The sequence below is a fragment of the Bolinopsis microptera genome, chromosome 3, assembly GCF_026151205.1.
Source record: "Bolinopsis microptera isolate Bmic1 chromosome 3, MBARI_Bmic_1.0, whole genome shotgun sequence".
NCBI classification, from domain to species: domain Eukaryota; kingdom Metazoa; phylum Ctenophora; class Tentaculata; order Lobata; family Bolinopsidae; genus Bolinopsis; species Bolinopsis microptera.
This window is the reverse complement of record NC_087074.1, coordinates 12,668,071-12,687,769: the sequence shown is the minus strand read 5'-3', so window position 1 is coordinate 12,687,769 and position 19,699 is coordinate 12,668,071. Positions and strand designations below refer to the sequence as shown.

The following is a 19,699-nucleotide window of genomic DNA, read 5'->3' as shown; positions in this document are numbered from 1 at the left end:
AAATACTCTGAACTAGGCAAGCTCTTTATAACATATTCGGGGAAGCTACTACTTCCCTTGGTATCTTTTAACTTTTTGTTTCCAACGAAAATTGTAGACTATTTATTGTTTTAACTTTTTATCATTGCTTTCAAAATCGATTCCATATCGAACTTCATGAGTATTTATGTCAAAAAAAATGTCGTGACTGCACGCAACACACCGATTTTCATTTTAGAAAAGAATGTTATGTTACTGTATTACCAATCATTATTCTTGCCGGAAGTTTCGTGTATGATTTCGTACTTAGATTTCAGCATACGACTTAACAACACAGGAAATTGTTTACTTTCGACATGCCTAACTTGGATGAAAATTGGCAGCCCTCCAACTAAGGACGTTACGTCACGAGAGAGTCTACAGGGCGTGGAAGACGGAACACGCGGCTGTTGTACAGTATTGCCAAAACCGACGCAATGTATGCAAAATGTAAACAAACGCCTGCGCGCGAGCCGAGCATTTAATCATGGGACCTGCGGCCTGGAAAATTGCCAGTAATTTCCACCGAATGGCTGTTTCTAGCCTTTGTTGTGTAAAACCTATTTTTGACCAGAGGTGGTCATTCTGAATGAATAATAGAGTAGTTATTGAATAAGAACATATACAGTGGATGACCGGTGATGATTTGTCACTCAGGATGAATTATGAAATCAGATTTAAACAATTTTCACCAAATCATCACTCCGCTTCAGAACCGTCAATTTGCAAAATGTTTGATCATGTTTTGTATGGAGCCGTAAGCCGTTACAAGTTTGACTTTTGATAATTGAAACAATGAATTGTCACAAAGAAAGTAAAAGAAAATTACCATCAACATTTAACTTCCATAAATAAGTTTAACCGACTGGATGATGTAACTTAAAAACTATCCATTCTCCAAAGTTGTACTACGAAACCCTGGACGATCTATTTTCAAGATGGTGCTCCTCTGATAGTACTTTGAGCGTCTTTTCGTAATCTCTGAAAGAATAACATCAGTCGCAGCTCAACTATATTCTATAACCCAGACCTAAAATAGACTGAATGTTGACACTTCATATTACCTATAAATATCAGGGAACAGTGGTGCGACAAATGTTAGAATCGATAAAGTGTTAATAATAAAGTGTTTTAATACTTTCAACACTACTATATAACAAATAATTTGAGGTTTCTATTGTTAAGTTGTTATCATACACACCCAGATCTACGTTACTGTAGCTGTTTAAGTTTTTCTAAAAACTTACAGCTTATCTTGGGTATAGGACCTTGATTTCATTAGCAGATATGGATGACTTGAAGAAACTGGAAGAAGAGCTCGACCTAATCAACGAAAAGTCCTTTCAAGGTAAGAAAACACTCCACGAAGCAAAGATTTTAACAGATATACCCACCAGCAACAACAAAGAACATATTTTCAAGGTTTGTAAAGAACTATACATCATTGCAACCAGAGCTATTGATCTAGCAAAGACCTCACTTGTCCCCCTTCCGGAACAGGACAGCCAAACTCTAGAAAACATAATTAAGAGACAATTGAGTGAAGTCCTACCTAATCTTCTGAAAGAAGCTATTTCAGTGGCTGCCATTTCCCCTGCGGAATCCCTGCAAGCTAACCTTCCAATAGAGAAGCCCCTGCCAGCAAGGCACACGATTACTATAGCCAAGTCACCAGTGAACGAGGATGATACAGAGACTACTATCACTAACCATGAATGGACCGAAGTTTATCGTAAGGACGTGAAGAAATCTCTTAAAGGTGTCCGAGTTAAAGATGAACGGGTAAGTAATGGTACAACAGTGCTGAGTTTTACTACTGAAGATGACATGAAAGAAGCGGAAAGAGCGCTGACACAAAAGTGTAAGTCAGTTAAAGTCAATTCAAAGTCAGTAGAACCAAAGAAGTTAGATCCCAAACTAACAATATCTGACATTCACCTTGATTTTGACAGCAAAGAAAAGATCCTTGATGAACTATTGGAAAAGAACACAGGTATGAAGGATGCTAATGTCAAAGTAGTCTACTATGATATCAAAGAAAAATTTGCTGTCATTCAACTGCCCATAGAGGCTAGAGAAGTCATCAGAAAATGTGGTGACTATATATACCTGGGCCTACAAAGACATCGTGTATATGACCGACTCCATGTAGTACAATTACACTAGATGAAAGATCATTCAAGCTTCCCGATTATTGCACCGTTTATCAAACAGAACTCACTGCCATCATCGAAGCTTGTAAATATCTATCAACTTATACAAACACACACATCATCATATGGTCAGACAGTCTCTCCTCTATTCAAGCCATATCCTCACCTTCAACGAGGAGTAGGACTACTAGAGACTGTTACGACACCCTCAATACACTCGGATCCACTAACACCTTAGAGATCAGATGGATAGCTGCACACATTGGATTGTGGGGTAATGAAAAAGCAGACGAGCTGGCCAAAAATGGTACAACCAGTGAATCCACTTTGAATTGCCCAATTCCACAATCTTACATCAAACGCCTGATCAACGACAAAGTCACAAAACTTAATCAAGAATCATGGATTACTGATGGTCCCAGACACACTAAACTGACACTTGGACATAAAAACATCAACATCATCAAAAATCTCAACACTACACTCAGTAACAACAGACAAAATTATAGAACTGCAGTGCACCTCATCACGGGACATTGTGGCCTCAACAAACACCTACACACCATTCGCAAATCAGACACAAGTGCTTGTCCTAAATGCGGCGACGAAGAGGAGACTGTCTCACACTTTCTCGGACAGTGCCCGGCTATTGCCCAAATAAGAGGTCAATATTTCCGGGACTACTACCTCTCTGTCAATGACATATTCGACAACCAACACATCTCCACCATTGTCAACTTTACAAACCACACTAAACGCTTAGTGGTGCCAGAGGAGTTGGACCAGACAGGTGTAACATAGCGACTACTTTAACGCCGTCTTATTTCGCCTCTCTCTTCCACACTCAACCACCACTTAAGCGTTTATCTATGACACACCCCACAACACTTACCATCATCCTTGATTACACATCTTGATTCCACTGGCATCCTCCCACAGGACTGCCATACCCCAGAGGTAGGCAAAGCATTCATATGCTATCCTCTCGTGGGCCAACCAGGCCCAGCCTCTCTTAAAAAAAAAAAAAAAAAAAAAAAATGTAGTACAATGTTACCACTGCCAGCAATTTGGCCATATGGCAAAGTCACAGTACTGCAAGCTAAAAGATGCCTCTCCTACATGTTTCTACTGTGCTGGAGCACATACTTCTAAAGACTGTGAAAACAGGATAAAAAATAGGACTGATCGGATAAAGTGTTCTAACTGCTTTAATAGTAAAAGTGCCACAGAGAAAAATGCTGCAAAGACGCATAAAGCTGCTGATAATCTTTGTCCATTCTTTATAAGAGAAAAAGAACGAGTCATGCCTAGAACTGCAGGATGCACGGAGCAGATAAAAAACGCCTATCGCCAGAGGGTCAAGGACCAAAAGATGAGACTAGGAAGAAGTTGAGATGTGGAACTTTCAATGTCCGATCTCTTTTAAACAAGACTGTTGGTGTTTTAGAACATTTGTGGGAAACAGACTGTGACATTTGTTTTATGCAAGAAACATTTCTTCGAGATGGCGACAAAGCAAAACTCACTGAGATAAAAGATAGTGGCTGGAGCATACTTTCTGATCCTAGAAAACACCGCAGTGGAGGTGGTATAGCAATGGTTTACAGAAGTTCGATTGAACTGAAGCCTAATACCAAAGTGACCAAGTTTAAGTCATTTCAAGTGATGGAATCACTTCTGAGTGCTGAATCAGAGTTGCTGAGACTAGTAAACATCTACCGACCCCCCTACACAAAGAAAGCAAGGTACACAGAATGTGACTTCCTAAAGGAGTTTGAAGAATACCTTAAAATACTGTGTGCAAAGCCAGGAAACCCTCTCTTGACTGGGGATTTCAATTTTCATGTTGAAAGACCCGATGAACACTATCCAAAGAAGTTTCTGGACTTGCTAGCTCAGTACAACCTCCGACAACATGTTCCAATAGTCCCAACTCATAATCAGGGCGGTACCCTGGACCTAGTGATCTCTACCCAGTCTCTTGAGAACAAGATCAGCAATTTTAACATTGTTCAGTCAAGAACTTCCTCAGACCATTTTCTAGTACTCTTCGATGTTGACACTCGACTTAGTAAGAATGATAATGGCAAATTTCTGAGCTACAGAAATTTCAAATCCATAGACATTGAAATTTTTAAGGATGATCTAAGGAATTCCAACCTGTCAACTATTGATCCAACTTTAACTGCTGAAGAAGCGACTTCACTGTATAACTCTGTCCTTACTCAACTCATGGATAAGCACTGTCCTGTTATAAAGAAGAAATTTCGGAAGAAACCCATGCCGTGGCTTGACTTAGACCTTAGTTTGCTACGTCAAAAGAGGAGAGCAGCCGAACGTGCATGGCGCAAAGGAAAGGGTACCAGGAAAGACTACATATATCTCAGAGATAGATTTGTTAGTTTAGAGTTTGTGAAGAGATGTTCCTATAACAAAGAGTCGCTTCGAGCATCATCAGGAGACTCAAAGGCCCTTTACAAGAAGCTTAACAGACTTCTTGGTAACGAGACACAGGATCTCCCCAAACATCAAGACCCTGTAAAACTGTCAGAGGATTTCAAAGACTTCTTTGCTGAGAAAGTTAACAAAATACGGAAAGACATTGAATTGGATGCATCCAAAAATGTCCCGGAGGAAACACTTGCTCTTTCAAGTGAACCTGATTTTGTTTCAACTCTTCACACGTTTTCCCCTATCAGTGCTGAAGACCTCAGAAAACTGGTTAAAATGATGAGTAACAAGTTCTGCTGTCTGGATCCCATTCCTTCATTCCTACTGAAGAGCTGTGTGGATGAGCTAACACCTGTACTCCTGCACATCCTAAACACGTCTACTGAGACAGGATCATTTCCTTCTCAAATGAAGAAAGCGGTTATTAAGCCAACCCTTAAGAAAGAGAACGCTGATGTTGACAGTTTAAGTAACTATAGACCAGTATCGAACCTTTCTGCTATATCCAAGCTCCTGGAAAGAATTGTACTGAACCAGTTGAATGACCATCTGGACACAAACAACCTTCACTGCCCTGTCCAGTCTGGATACCGCCCACAGCACAGCTGTGAGACCCTTCTTGTCAGGATGACTGACGACATAAACAAGGAGATTCAAGCAGGTAACATCGTGGCTGTGGTACTCCTGGATCTCAGTGCAGCTTTCGACACTATTGATCACGAAATCCTCCTTGAGAAACTTTTCAAGCATTATGGTGTAACTGGGAAAGCCCTTCAATGGATGAGATCATACCTTGAGAGCAGATATTTCTGTGTAAAGATTGGCGATACTATCTCGTCTCTTCTTGAACTCCTCTTTGGAGTCCCTCAGGGATCCCTACTAGGGCCCATCTTGTTTATACTCTACATTAAAGACCTTCAGAATATTGCTGCCAAATTTGGACTAGACATCCAGCTATATGCGGATGACTCTCAGTTATACATATCTTTTCATCCAAGCTTCCCAAGCGAACTTGCAGATGTCAAAGATCGGATAAATAGATGTCTCTCGGAAATCAAGCATTGGATGGTTGGAAACTTTATGAAACTCAATGAGTCGAAGACAGAACTACTTGTCCTAGGCAAATCAAAAGTTCTTAAAGACTGCAAAATGGAGGTGACGATTCAGTTCGGAAACACAACTATCACTCCAACTGAATGTAAAGGTGACAGCTGGAAGAGTCTTGGGGTAAAGTTTGATAAGTCTCTTACCATGGAAAGACAAATTAATAGTGTCAAACAGAAATGCAGCTGGACAATGATGAATCTAAGGACGATTGGGCGCTATCTGGATGAAGGAGTGAAACTCATGATGGTAACACAGCTTGTAATATCAAAGCTCGACTACTGTAATTCTCTTTACATGAACCTACCAAAGACACGACTAAACAAGCTACGATCAACCCTCAATGGTGCCATACGGTTCATCTACAATATCAAAGACCGATCAGAAGACCTACTTCCCTACTACAAGAGAGCACATATCCTTCCTCTTGACCAAAGGATTTTCTTTAAAGTCTGCCTGTTAACTTATAAAGCTGTGCATGGGATTGCACCGGCCTACATACAGAATCTTGTAGTGATTGAAAACCCATTGACAATAGCTAGTATAAGTACTAGATCAAAAGTAGAAGGAGATTGTTACAGACTAAAGACTCCTAAAACTACAAATAGTAAGATTGATCAACGTCGATTCACCAACTATGCACCAACTGCTTGGAACTCACTTCCCTGGAAGATACGATCACTACGCAACGTAGACAGTTTCAAAGGTACCCTTAAACATTATTTATATGACCGTATGTGATTAGTGCTGTTTTTTCTTTGGTCTTATGATTTGTTGTAGGGTGTATCTTTATTTATTAGTGCAATGTGTATTAACATATTAATAATCCTTCTTTTGATTCCTATAAGTAAATTATGTTACTTTTGAAGAGTTTTTTTGGTGGTTTATTGTTAATCGTAGTGTGGTATATATCAATAAATCTTCTTATGATTACTATATGATATATTTAAAGTTTTAATTTTTCCTAAATAGATTTGTTTTTGAGATGATTTAGTTGTTTGTTGCTGGATATTTTCACCTCACCCTTTAGAACCGCTCTGACATGGTTAGTACCTGGCACTTGTGTCAGTTGCTAACCATATGGGCGGTATACAAGCACATTATTTCATTTCATTTCATTTCATTTCAATAGTAATATTATGTTATTATGGCTTTTCACCCCATGTTATTTGCATCTAAATATGAATATTGAGTTGAACCGTCTGAATTAAAAATACGTGTAAAGTGTTCATTAACATTATGCTAAAGCTCTTGACGCCATTCAACAGACAAACTAAACGCATTTCCATGCATTTATACCTGGGTTGGGTTAAAGTGAAAGGAGTTATTGGGATTCAAATGTTGATAATAATGTTGCAAATGTTGATAATAATGTTGCAAAAGTGCTTTGTAATATGTTACTCCGTTCCACATAATGGGTAGGTTAAGTCATCGCACATATTTACTAACAAAGGCTGGGTCTGTCATCACAACTTGTTTCAAGTTTCAACACTTAACCATTCAACTTAAAAACCGGTGTTCGTTACAATTTGTCGTGGATTTAATGAACAAATAGTAAAAATATTAAGGTTAAACTGCTGCCTTCTCATGTGCCAAGTAATGTATTCCTTTTGGCATTAGTAATCGTGTGGAAATAAACAAAATCTGTTTTGATGACATATGTGTGCATTTATTGTTCGACTGGAAGTTGGTCGAAAATTCAGTTGAAGAGACGATTGAACAATACCACATTTAGTCAAAAAAAGTTGTTGATAATTACTTAAAAAGTGAACCTACTCGTATTACAGAATTAGAGGAGGAGAATTCATCTCGTGCTCTGACTAAATATGGTATTGATCCATAGTTCTTTCAACCAACATTTAAATTGATCTACGAAGACACATATACGTTGGATTTCATAAAATAATTCCTATTCCAATAAAAATCCAAACTACATCACACACGTAAATATAAATCGTAAATTGGTAAAAACTAACAGTAAATCACAATAATATGTTGTAACTTTAAGTTGTAACTCTAAGTTGTAACTCTAAGGTGTAACTCTAAGTTCTAACTCTAAGTTCTAACTCTAAGTTCTAACTCTAAGTTCTAACCCTAAGTTCTAACTCTAAGTTCTAACTGTAAGTTCTAACTCTAAGTTCTAACTCTTAGTTCTAACTCTAAGTTCTAACCCTAAGTTTTAACTCTAAGTTCTAACTCTAAGTACTAACTCTAAGTTCTAACTCTAAGTTCTCACTCTGAGTTTTAACTCTACGTTCTTACTCTAAGTTCTAACTCTAAGTTCTAACTCTAAGTTCTAACTCTAAGTTCTAACTCTAAGTTCTAACTCTAAATTCTAACTCTAAGTACTAACTCTAAGTTGTAACTCATACCTGCCAGGTCGGATGACGGAGAAGGAATGATCAGATATCTCCACAACAGTACTCCCCACGCTCAGCGGCAACTGTCCTCCGTCCACGATCAGATCTAAATCATCCCAGATTTCTTTAAACTCCTAAACAGGATAGAACATATTATGTTGACTGTTCAACATTGAAATGGAGGGGGACAGCATTTTTATGATAATTTGAGACATGGCATAGATATTAGATATGTGCCCCGCCTGGCTAAAGTAGTGGATGTCCTTGCTGTACGGCAAGTTAAACAAGGAACTGAAACTACTGGGTTCCGTACAGACTCAACTCTGCACCCATGTCAATAAGTTCATTATATGCAAGCCTCTTGATTTATAATGAGCTTTTTCTCAATAATTATAACTACAAGGTGAAACGACGTTGATCGACAGTTCACGTCAACTGTTACTGACTCGTAGTCGTAAATGAGTCCAGAAGAAGACTTATACCTCCATGGATATAGCAGATAGCTACATAATCGCACTTAAGAATAAACTATTACAGATTACCTCGATACAAGTAGAGTTAGGACCATTCGATATGTTAGCGGAGGTCAGAGCAATAGGTCCCCTCACAGCAGTACAGAGGTCCAACACGAAGTGGTAGTCAGGGACTCTGACCCCCACAGTTTGAAATCCTGGGTTGAGTGCTGGGTTGAGGCTGGAGGTACGGGGCAGGACTATTGTCACTCCACCGGGAAGAAGTTTGGAAAGGATTGTTTCTGAGCCGCCTATATCCACACACCTGGGTATATTAGGTGGTAGAATATTGTGTAATCTTTATCGAGGACTTTAATGAAGTTTTATGAGGTGCTATAATGATATGTATCGTGATTTGGGTTGTTGAAGTATGTTCGATGCAGCCAATGCTTCGATGGAAGAATATTATCTTATACAATTAGTCAAGTTCGTTTATTGTATTTCCAAAACCAACATGATACTTTTAGATTGTGGCAGTATCCAAGAAGGCCGACACAATTCATGACAAAATTAGAGCAATCTTAAACTGGTCTATAGATTCAGCTCAAACATCAATACTCTTGGCTATGTTCGAAATTTGAGGCTAATATTAAGTGTTATTGGCCGGTGATCTCGTAACCAAAAGTCGATTGGTACAGTTGAAGTTGGAAACAGATTTTATCGACAGAAACAAGGGAGGGGGACTGCCTTGTACATAACATGTATTCAATTCCAGGTCATTGAACTTCTTGGATACCGGCCTATTTGTGTCTACTTTTGAGCTTACTTTCATCCATACTTTGGAATTTCCTGGACGCAAGAAACGCAGATGGCCAAAGGTTTGCTGAACGATCTTCCTTTTATCTGATAGATCTTGTTTATCGCGTTAGTGTTGTTAACTGCACAGCAGACACCTAAGAAAATTCAGTTATCAAATCAAGAACAAAATGATTCTCATACCAGTTTGCAGGAAAGAAATTAGTTATAGAAATGTGGTAAAGAGTGTGCAATCTTTAAGCTAATTCGCATAGAAATTTATTGGTTAATCCATTTTTTGAGTCTGACAAAGTCTATCAGAAAGCAAATCATTACCATATATGGTGTCAGTTGGCAAGGCAACCACCCCTCCCCTGCACAAAATATCACTCGCAGTTTGAACAGCATTCTCATCGGTTGTGGTGACGATTGGGGTTCCAGTTTGCGGAGGTTTAGTGTTAACTTCTCCATTCGGCACTGGACAGGCTCGAGCCATCATCCTATAAAACGAGTTCTTTCAGTTTGGTGAATTAATTGTTGCGGAATCATTTTCTAGTTAAAACCTTTTCTGAAACAATGGGGATCAAATGTCTAAATGTGCAGGAAACATTAAAGTTTTCTAGATTTTTGGTTAGCGAAAGATCCATTTGTACTGTAGTGGGTCCATAGCGGATCTGCTCACATTTCACCATTTAAGGTTTAAAATTGATTAATAAGCAATGAAAAACAGTAACGATAAAGGAATTTATTAAATAGTATCGCACTGAATGGACAACCTCATTTTCGGTCGACAACATAAGAAATATTGAATAACTTTAACAAATACATGTGTCATAAAACCATAAAAATCTATAAACCAACAATATAGAATATCGAATAAAGGGACTCGACTTCATCCTTACATCATAAAAATAAAAACAAATAATCTTCAAAACAAATAAAAAAACTTATTCACTTAGCTCCTCGATGGTAAGAGTTGAAAAATCAAGGCCACTAGAATCTGCCGGCAGATCCCCACATTTAACCGGAACGCTGCTCCAAACTGCTGAACTAGTCCTGTTTTTAAATTGAGGCCTCTTAGTCTCAAACAACAAATCCAGATCCGGAGATGGGTAAGGACCGAATATGTCAGTATGTGAGATGGTTACAAACTGATAATCAAGGTAGGATCCGATATCGGAGACCCAGGAAGGTACCTCCAGAACAGGGTCGTCTTCATCGTCAGTTTCATCTCCACTCTCCATATTACCTATCTCGTAGTTATCAGCGGGGTCGAAGTAGATGTGCGGAGAAGGGGATCGAGATGCAGCGGTGGAGTAGGAGGAGTTAGAGGAGGAGGGGGAGGAGGGGAGGGTACAATCTGAGATCAAAGAGGCGTCTGTATACAGGGATTTGTCAGGAGATTCTTTTTCAACAGTTTGATTTACGTTACCTTGTTGGACCTGGTAAAAAGGTTCAGATTGTAAAATTTAAAACCACAAATTCTGGCGAAAAGAATAAATGTATTCAATGATAAGGCAGAATAAACAATTTTGGCAGAAAGTTGTGATTTAATCACAAAAACTAATCCTCAAGTCTTACAAGCATAAACAGTGACTAACGTTATGCTGTGTGTTGGGCTCCAAATGACGACCACTTCTCAACTTCATGGTACCCTATTGGAGATAACGGTTACCATGGTAACCACTACTGCTGTTTTAAAAAATAGGTTTCATAAGTTCACACCATATTTTTTGAAAAAAATATGTTCGAAGAAACACAGGTCATATCAGTTTTCCATTCAATTTTAGTCGTCAAAACTGGCCTACTATTGTAATTTGCAAACATTTTTTGCTTCAAATTCACAGTTACCACAAGGTTTTCAAGGAACAATAAATACGACACAAAAAATAGGAGATACGGAATAATTTGAAATCAATTTCTGGCTATAATCAATTTAAAGTATTATAGAATAGTATCTAACAGCATTAGCTCTATCAACATAACACAATAATATGATCAATCAATATTTTCAAATAAAGAACACATCAAATCACAAATTTTTTACATGAAAGCAATCAACAATACAATCTCTGTTCTTTTCCCACTTTAAACCAAATTTTCAAGCTCTCGTGTTCATGTTTTGTTCCTGACTCCGCTGCAACAGCAACAACTTGTCACTGAGCTCTGAACAAAACGCCTCTCTGTACATAGGGCTTACATCGTCCAACAGCGAATAAATAGTTTCATAATACTGCACAATGTCTTCGTCATAGACCGCTGAGGCGATGGAAACCTGCTGAGATAGCTTCACGTGATTGCGTGGCCGAGATGAGTCAGCTATATCTCTTATATAGTCTCTCGTCACATGAGCTAAACCGTCGAGTGAGTCGTGGGAGTGACCAATAATACAGAGACCACAGGTTGTGATGGCAACGCAAAGCTCGCGCTCTTCTAAAGTTGTCAGATTAACTAGAGGCACGTCGGGAAACTCGGTGTCGGCTGAACGGAGAGCGACGTATTTAACCTGAAGAGATAAAGAGTTTATAATATATTCCTGGCCCCTGGGGCCCTTGCAAAAATGTATTACAATTTTTTGTACGTACGTGGGGTAGCTAGTAGACAGCTAACCGGACCATGCTGCTGGGCCGGTCAGACTTTTCCGCCATTTCTGTAAGCTAAACATGACCCGCGCGCTACGTGATTTGAATATTTGCGCGTACAACCAAAGTAAAATTATACCGCCGAAATCTGCTCATCGTGATTGTAGACCTTTTCACGGAGGATGCTTATTTTCGAGCTATAACCGGTATTATTCTACCTTACTCTAACTTTTTTTAAACACCTTAAAATCTATCTCCTCCTAGAGCTTTCATCCGTTGCAGCTCAAATTTGGAACACATGTTCCTGAGATAGTATCAGTCAGGAAACATGAGGCGATTTTTAAAATTTTGCTTCTAACTCTTTTTATGAGGTTAACTGTCGAAAATTGTCGAAAATGCCGTAAAGTGCACTCAATGTTAACCTCATATCTCAGCTAAGGAGCAAAATATCAAAAATCGCCTCATATATCTGTTGGACAAGACCTTGACAAACACTTTTGCCAAGTTACAAGGTCCCATGATGTAAACTGTAAAGTGTAAAAGAAGATAGATTTCTGCCAAAACCTTATCTAAAGTTTGCATTTACAATAGAATTACAGGTAACCCCCCCCCCCTGTGGCCTTAAGCTATTAAAAACTATGATTGGAATCAACTATCGGGGATGGAGCAAGTAATTATGTCAGATATAGATGGGGGCAATACAAGGGGCCACAAATGGGGGAAAGGCGCAAACTGCGCCATTATTTTAATAAAAACCCTAAAAAGTTACCTGACGATCTAATTTTATTGGTTAATCATCATATCAACTACTGTAATCATTACGTCATACCAAACACATACACGAAACCACTCTAAAACGGTTTTGAGCAAGTCTGCCAGGAGGAGGCAAACTGTGCTAAACTTTTAGTATAAACCCTAAAACATATTAAGATGGTTTACTTTAATAAAGTAAGAAGCTTGATAAAGTCTCCCTGACTAACCTTGTTGCCTATATCCCGCTTAATATCCTCTGCTATCTCTTGTAAAGTCTTTGGAGGACTCCCCATCTTGTTATACTATGTTTAACATTGCTTACTGTTAAATAACGTGGAGTTAGCTGGGTTAGTAAATATAACATATAGTTATTTTAGTAGGTTAACGGAACCAGCTAAAATACAAAAGTTAGGTCTCACAAACTAAAAACTCTAAACAACAGTTCACCAACAGACGACTGACAAGGTCAGGAAGTGTATTATAAACTGAGACAGAAGCACTAGATAGTGTAGAGGATCAGTGACGAGTGACGAGTGACAAGTGACAAGTGACCAGTGACCAGTGACCAGTGTCCCCACATCCAAAAAGATTGCAGATCGCCAGATAATCTGGGAGGAAATTTAGGATTTCGGAGGAAAGTTTTGGTGCCAAAGAGGAAATTTGAATCAATTTTTCTGGGGTAAAAAGGAAATTTTCTAAACATATTCCAAAATTGTAGACTAGATTTATCATCCTTCCATAGTAAGATTTAAATTACAGGAATTCGGAACTGTAAATAATCGAGCCACTCCACACTGGGTGGCTTCTAAGATTTTATAGGAACATGCAGGGTATAACCAGATTGGTAATAAAATGTCTTGAGAAAGCTAATTGATTCTGTATCCTGTCTTCCGAAGGTGAAAAATTGGGAAAATTTGATGTAAATTAGGATTAATATACATATTTGATACAAGAGAAACGCCATTTTCGGACGTGAGGAGAGTTAAGACTCCTCCTACTACATTAAATCAATTCCTTCTGTAACGTCCTGAATAAATATAGTTACAAAAACAAACTTTACGAAACATTTTAAAACATTACTGAACACCAAAATTATATTACTAATGCAAAGATAGAACAAAAGAACAAATGAAAACAAATCAAAACAGTTATCAACATAATATAACATAATGATTGATTGAGGAGCACTACCCAGAGGCATTACTCGGCACTAACGCCTTAAAATCTTTAATTACAATCAAATATAAATATATGCACACAATGTATGAAATACGAATAATGTATAAAATATGATTACGCTATTAGCAAATTTAAATAGTTCTATTAAGAATTTCTAAATAACTCTTATCTCTTGACATAAATTTAGAACAGCGACACAGGGTCTGAAGAATGCGCGGTGATATTTTTATCTTGTAAATGACAGTGAAATTGCGCGGTAGCGATAGCATTGTAAAAGTGCTCGAAGATAGTCATATTTCGTTCTGAGGTAAAAGTGTTGTTGCCTGGCATAAGGTTTTTTTTTTACAAATGTCTCAGACCCATAGCTAGATCTGTGAATTTTAGGCAGACCCACTCGACAGCGGCCAAATTTTGCGCATTATGAGCCCCAAGCCCGATACCCACTTTGCCTCCCAATTATATTATCATCTCGTGACTTCATAAAGAAGGTTCCGTTATTCATTTAAAGATTAAGTTTTTTCGATTCTGGGCACGTAGCCCGACACGACACGTAGCTGGGGCGAAGCTCGTTTGGTTGGCTAGGGAGGGGGGAAGGCGCAGCCCCCCAGAAAATTTTTGAGAAATTATGTGTTTTAGACGACATTTGGCATTAAAGAAATTTGTAGGACAGTAATAATCAGACATCACATTAATACAGAGTTGGGGGGCTAGGGAGGCGCAGCCCTGGCCTTCGGAAAATTTTTGAGAAATAGGGTGATTCAGACGACATTTGGCATTAAAGAAATTTGTAGGACAGCAATAATCATACATCAGATTAATATAAAGTTGGTGGGCAAGGGGAGCGAACCCCCAGGAAAATTTTTGAGAAATAGGGTGATTAAAACGGCATTTGGCATTAAAGAAATTTGGGGAAAGTAATAATCAGACATCACAATAATATAAAGTTGGGGGCCGGGGGGGCGCAGCCCCCCAGAAAATTTTTGAGAAATAATGTGTTTTAGACGACATTTGGCATTAAAGAAATTTGTAGGACAGTAATAATCAGACATCACATTAATACAAAGTTGGGAGGCTAGGGGGCCGGGGGCGCACCGCACCCCCGGAAAAATTTTGAGAAATAGGGTGATTCAGACGACATTAGGCATTAAAGAAATTAGTAGGGCAGTAATAATCAGACATCACAATAATATAAAGTTGGTTGGCTAGGGAGGGGGGGGGGGGGGGGGGGCGCAGCCAATCAGAAAATTTTTGAGAAATTATGTGTTTTGGACGACATTTGTGGGACATAACAGCAATAATTTGTAGGACAGCAATAATCATACATTACAATAATACAAGGTTGGTGGGATGGGGGGGGCGCAGTAATAATCAGACATCACAATAATATAAAGTTGGGGGACTGGGGGGGGCGCAGCCCCCAAGAAAATTTTTAGAAATTATTTGTTTTAGACGACATTAGGCATTAAAGAAATTTGTAGGACAGTAATAATCAGACATCACATTAATACAAAGTTGGGAGGCTAGGGGGCCGGGGGCGCACCGCACCCCCGGAAAAATTTTGAGAAATAGGGTGATTCAGACGACATTAGGCATTAAAGAAATTAGTAGGGCAGTAATAATCAGACATCACAATAATATAAAGTTGGTTGGCTAGGGAGGGGGGGGGGGGGGCGCAGCCAATCAGAAAATTTTTGAGAAATTATGTGTTTTGGACGACATTTGTGGGACATAACAGCAATAATTTGTAGGACAGCAATAATCATACATTACAATAATACAAGGTTGGTGGGATGGGGGGGGCGCAGTAATAATCAGACATCACAATAATATAAAGTTGGGGGACTGGGGGGGGGGCGCAGCCCCCAAGAAAATTTTTAGAAATTATTTGTTTTAGACGACATTAGGCATTAAAGAAATTTGTAGGACGGCGATAATACAAAGTTGGGGGTGCAGCCCCCGGAAAATTTTTGAGAAATAGGGTGTTTCAGACGACATTTGGCATTAGAAATTTGTAATTTCAGACATCACAATAATACAAAGTTGGGGGCTAAGGGGGAACTCAGTACTTGTCACATTGAATTGAATAAGTACATTATATTGTATAGTGGGATTTGGGAATAATTTACGAAATGCTAAAGTCGATTGCCTGTCGTGTCGTTTAATCAAACAGTCATAAACACAGCCCACTTACCAGGCGACTAGAGGGCTTATTTTTTTTGGGGTTCAATTTTTTTTCCGGGGGTCTTCCCCTTGGCTACGTGTCTGCATTCTAGTTGCCAGACCCACTCTATTAGAGTGCAGACTCAACATCTTGGTTGCCAGACCCACAATTCTGGTTGTCATATCTCCTATATTCTAGTTCATAGACCCCCAATTCTGGTTGACAGAGTGAAGGATTACCATTCTGGTTGCCAGATTCACTCTTCTAGAGAGGAGACCCACTCTTCTAGTAGGTATAGAGTCAAGACCCACTATTCTAAAATGCAGACCCACCATTCTGGTTGCCAGACCCACTCTTCTAAGGCGAAGACCTACCATTCTGGTTGCCAGCCCCACTCTTCTAGAGTGTAGACGCACCATTCCGATTGCCAGACCCACTATTTTTGAGTGAAGACCCACCTTTCGGGTTGCCGGACCCACTATTCTAGACTCTAGACTCCAGACGCACAATTCTGGTTGCCATATATCCTATAATCTAGTTTAGACCCCCAATTCTGGTTGACACTTGACAGAGTGTAGACTTACCATTCTGGTTGCCAGACCCACTCTTCTAGAGTGAAGACCCACTATTCTAGAATTCTTACCCACCATTCTTGTTGCCAGACCCACTCTCAGCTAGAGTGAAGACCCACTATTCAAGAATTCTGACCCATCATTCTTGTCTCCAGACCCACAACCCTAAGGTGCAGACCCACCATTCTGATAGCCAGACTCACTCATCTTGATTCCCTTGATTGCAGACCCACTATTCTGGTTGCCAGACCCACTCTTATAGATTGCAGACACACCAATCTAGTTGCCAGACCCACTCTTTTAAAGTGTAGACCCACCAGACCTATTATTCTAGAGTGAAGACCCACCATTCGGGTTGTCCAAACCCACAATTCTGGTAGCCATATCTCCTTTATTCTAGTTTATAGACCCCCAAATCTGGTTCACAGAGTGTGGACTTACCATTCTGGTTGCCAGGCCCACTCTTCTAGAGTGAAGATCCACTATTCTAGAATGCAGACCCGCAATTCTGGTTGCCAGACCCACTATTCCAGATTGTAGACCCACCTTTCTGGTTTCCAGACTCACCCTTCTAGAGGCGGGGTGCAACACCTAACCCCGCCAATCCCGCTAATCCCGCCAAATCCTGCGTAATCCCGCCAAATCCCGCTAATCCCGCCAAATCCCGCGTAATCCCGCGTAATCCCGCCAAATCCCGCGTAATCCCGCGTAATCCCGCGTAATTCCGCGTAATCCCGCCAAATTCTACGTAATCCCGCCGATAAAATAAAGTACTTTTTTTTAAATGTCACAAATTTTACTTAAATCAAAGCATAAATACGAAACTCGATCGGCTTTTAACAATACTAAATGGTTTTGTTAATAACCAAATTTTGCACTTTAGTTTTCGTAAATAGCATAGATAGAAGTTTCCATACTTCGACAGGAAAACATTAGTTGCTCATTTGGTAAAAGCCACATTTATATTGGATCCCTGAATAGAAATATTCCTACAGAGTAGTTGAGTAGTTGAGTAGTTGCACTAGCGGACCTTTCGAAGTTCATCTTGAAAGGAGATATCGATTGCAAGTATTGCCACTCGATTTTCAAAACCGGAAGTTTACTAAGATGTATTATCATTGAACTGATTACAAAAGATGATCATAATTAAGAAAAGAGGAGGAGGAGGAGGACTGAGGAGGAGGACTGAGGAGGAGGAAGAGGACTGAGGAGGACTGATGAGGAGGAGAAGGAGGTGGATGAAGAGAACTGAGGAGGAGGAGAAGGAGGACTGAGGAGGACTGGTGAGGAGAAGGAGGAGGACTGAGGAGGAGGAGGAGGAGGAGAAGGACTAAGGAGGAGGAGGAAGACCCAGGAGGAGGATAACTGAGGAGCAGGACCGATGAGGAGGAGGACAGAGGAGGAGGAGGAGAAGGACTGAGGAGGAGAAGGAGGACCCAGGAGGAGGCGCAGGAGGAGGAGGACTGAGGATGAGGATGAGGGTGGCTGGGGGAGGACTGAGGAGGAGGACTGAGGAGGAGGTGGAAGATGAGAAGGACTGAGGAGGAGGAGGAGGACTGAGGAGAAAGATGAGGAGGAGGAATGAGGAGAAAGATGAGGAGGAGGACTGAGGAGGAAGAGGAAGAGGAGGAGGACTGAGGAGAACTGAGGAGGACAGGGAGGAGGAGGAGGAGTAAAACTGAGGAGGACTGAGGAGAAGGAGGAGGAGGACTGAGGAAGAGGACTGAAGAGGGAGACTGAGGAGGAGGAGGGGAGGCGTAGGAGGACTGAGGAGGATGACTGATGAGGAATGATGAGGAGAAGGAGGTGGATGAGGAGGATGAGGAGGACTAAGGAGAAGGAGGAGAAGAAAGAGGACTGGTGAAAAGAATTGATGAGGAGGAGGAGGATCAGGATGACCCAGGAGGAGGATATAGGAGGAGGAGGAGGACTGAGGAGGATGACTGAGGAGGAGGATGAGGACTGAGGAGGAGGAGGAGGACTGAGGAGGATGGCTGAGGAGGATGACTGAGAGGGAGGAGGAGGAGGAGGAGGAGTAAAACTCAGGAGGACTGAGGAGAAGGAGGAGGAGAACTGAGGAGGAGGACTGAAGAGGGGGACTGAGGAAGAGGAGGGGAGGCGGAGGAGGATTGAGGAGGATGACTGATGACTGGTGAGGAGGGGAAGGAGGTGGATGAGGAGGATGAGGAGGACTAAGGAGGAGGAGAAAGAGGACTGGTGAAGGGGATTGATGAGGAGGAGGAGGACTGATAAGGAGGAGGAGGAGGAGGACTGAGGAGGAGGAGGACTGAGGAGTAGGAGTAGGAGGATGACTGAGGAGGGGAGGAGGAAGAGGACAGAGGAGGATCAAGATGACCCAGGAAGAGGACCCAGGAGGAGGAGGAGGAGTACTGAGGAGGAGGAGGAGGACTGAGGAGGAGGAGGAGGACTGAGAAGGAGGAGGACTGAGGAGAACTGAGGAGGAGGAGGACTGAATAGGAAGAGGAGGAAGGGGACTGGGGGATGACTGAGGAGGGGGGACTAAGGAGTAAGGAGGACTGAGGAGGAGGAGGACTAAGGAGAAATATGAGGAGGGCTGAGGAGGAGGATGAGGACTGAGGAGGAGGAGGACTGAGGAGGATGGCTGAGGAGGATGACTGAGAGGGAGGAGGAGGAGTAAAACTGAGGAGGACTGAGGAAAAGGAGGATGAGGACTGAGGAGAACTGAGGAGTAGGACTGAAGAGGGGGACTGAGGAGGAGGAGGGGAGGCGGAGGAGGACTGAGGAGGATGACTGATGAGGAATGATGAGGAGGGGAAGGAGGTGGATGAGGAGGATGAGGAGGACTAAGGAGAAGGAGGAGGAGAAGGAGGACTGGTGAAGAGGATTGATGAGGAGGAGGAGGAGGAGGACTGAAGAGGAGGAGATGACTGAAGGACTGAGGAGGGGAGGAGGATCTGGATGACCCAGGAGGAGGACCCAGGAGGAGGACTGAGGAGGATGACTGAGGAGGAGGAGGACTGAGGAAGAGGAGGACTGAGTAGGAGGACTGAGGAGAACTGAGGAGGAGGAGGACTAAATATGAGGAGGAGGAGGGGGACTGGGGGAGGACTAAGGAGGGGGACTGAGGAGGACTGAGG

The 19,699-nt window shown here is 41.1% G+C and overlaps 3 protein-coding genes and 1 long non-coding RNA gene across 4 annotated transcripts in view; 1 reads left to right on the top strand and 3 right to left on the bottom strand.

Moving 5' to 3' along the window:
• Positions 1-818: 818 nt before the first annotated feature.
• On the bottom strand, positions 819-9,849 carry LOC134813622 (threonylcarbamoyl-AMP synthase-like). The gene is made up of 5 exons (XM_063821500.1): positions 9,670-9,849; positions 9,377-9,491; positions 8,629-8,863; positions 8,099-8,220; positions 819-999 (listed from the first exon to the last, which is right to left on the bottom strand). The coding sequence occupies exons 1-5, from the start codon at positions 9,830-9,832 to the stop codon at positions 927-929; spliced, it is 708 nt and encodes a 235-aa protein (XP_063677570.1). The 5' UTR covers positions 9,833-9,849; the 3' UTR covers positions 819-926.
• The window catches only part of LOC134813619 (uncharacterized), a 48,219-nt gene continuing 29,684 nt past the window's right edge, over positions 1,165-19,699 (top strand). The window contains exon 1 of the mRNA XM_063821496.1: positions 1,165-1,188. The gene's annotated coding sequence lies outside the window, so the exon portion shown is untranslated. The remainder of the gene's footprint in view (positions 1,189-19,699) is intronic.
• Positions 10,067-10,990, bottom strand: LOC134812774 (uncharacterized). Its single transcript, XR_010159958.1, has 2 exons — positions 10,935-10,990; positions 10,067-10,775 (listed from the first exon to the last, which is right to left on the bottom strand). It is a non-coding gene; the product is annotated as an uncharacterized LOC134812774 (long non-coding RNA).
• LOC134812773 (GSK3-beta interaction protein-like) lies at positions 11,345-12,985 on the bottom strand. The gene is made up of 2 exons (XM_063820336.1): positions 12,896-12,985; positions 11,345-11,839 (listed from the first exon to the last, which is right to left on the bottom strand). Exons 1-2 carry the CDS (start codon positions 12,959-12,961, stop codon positions 11,435-11,437), a joined length of 471 nt encoding a protein of 156 aa, XP_063676406.1. The 5' UTR covers positions 12,962-12,985; the 3' UTR covers positions 11,345-11,434.

Excerpts from the sequence above, each read along its gene's own strand:
- LOC134813622 (XM_063821500.1), bottom strand. The coding sequence starts at position 9,832 with ATGATGGCTCGAGCCTGTCCAGTGCCGAATGGAGAAGTTAACACTAAA. Across the intron at positions 8,864-9,376 it reads TGCGTCCAGGAAATTCCAAA|GTGTGTGGATATAGGCGGCT; the intron begins GTATGGATGAAA and ends TAATATACCCAG. Across the intron at positions 1,000-8,098 it reads TCCGTCATCCGACCTGGCAG|AGATTACGAAAAGACGCTCA; the intron begins GTATGAGTTACA and ends TTATTCTTTCAG.
- LOC134812773 (XM_063820336.1), bottom strand. The coding sequence starts at position 12,961 with ATGGGGAGTCCTCCAAAGACTTTACAAGAGATAGCAGAGGATATTAAG. Across the intron at positions 11,840-12,895 it reads AGCGGGATATAGGCAACAAG|GTTAAATACGTCGCTCTCCG; the intron begins GTTAGTCAGGGA and ends TTATCTCTTCAG.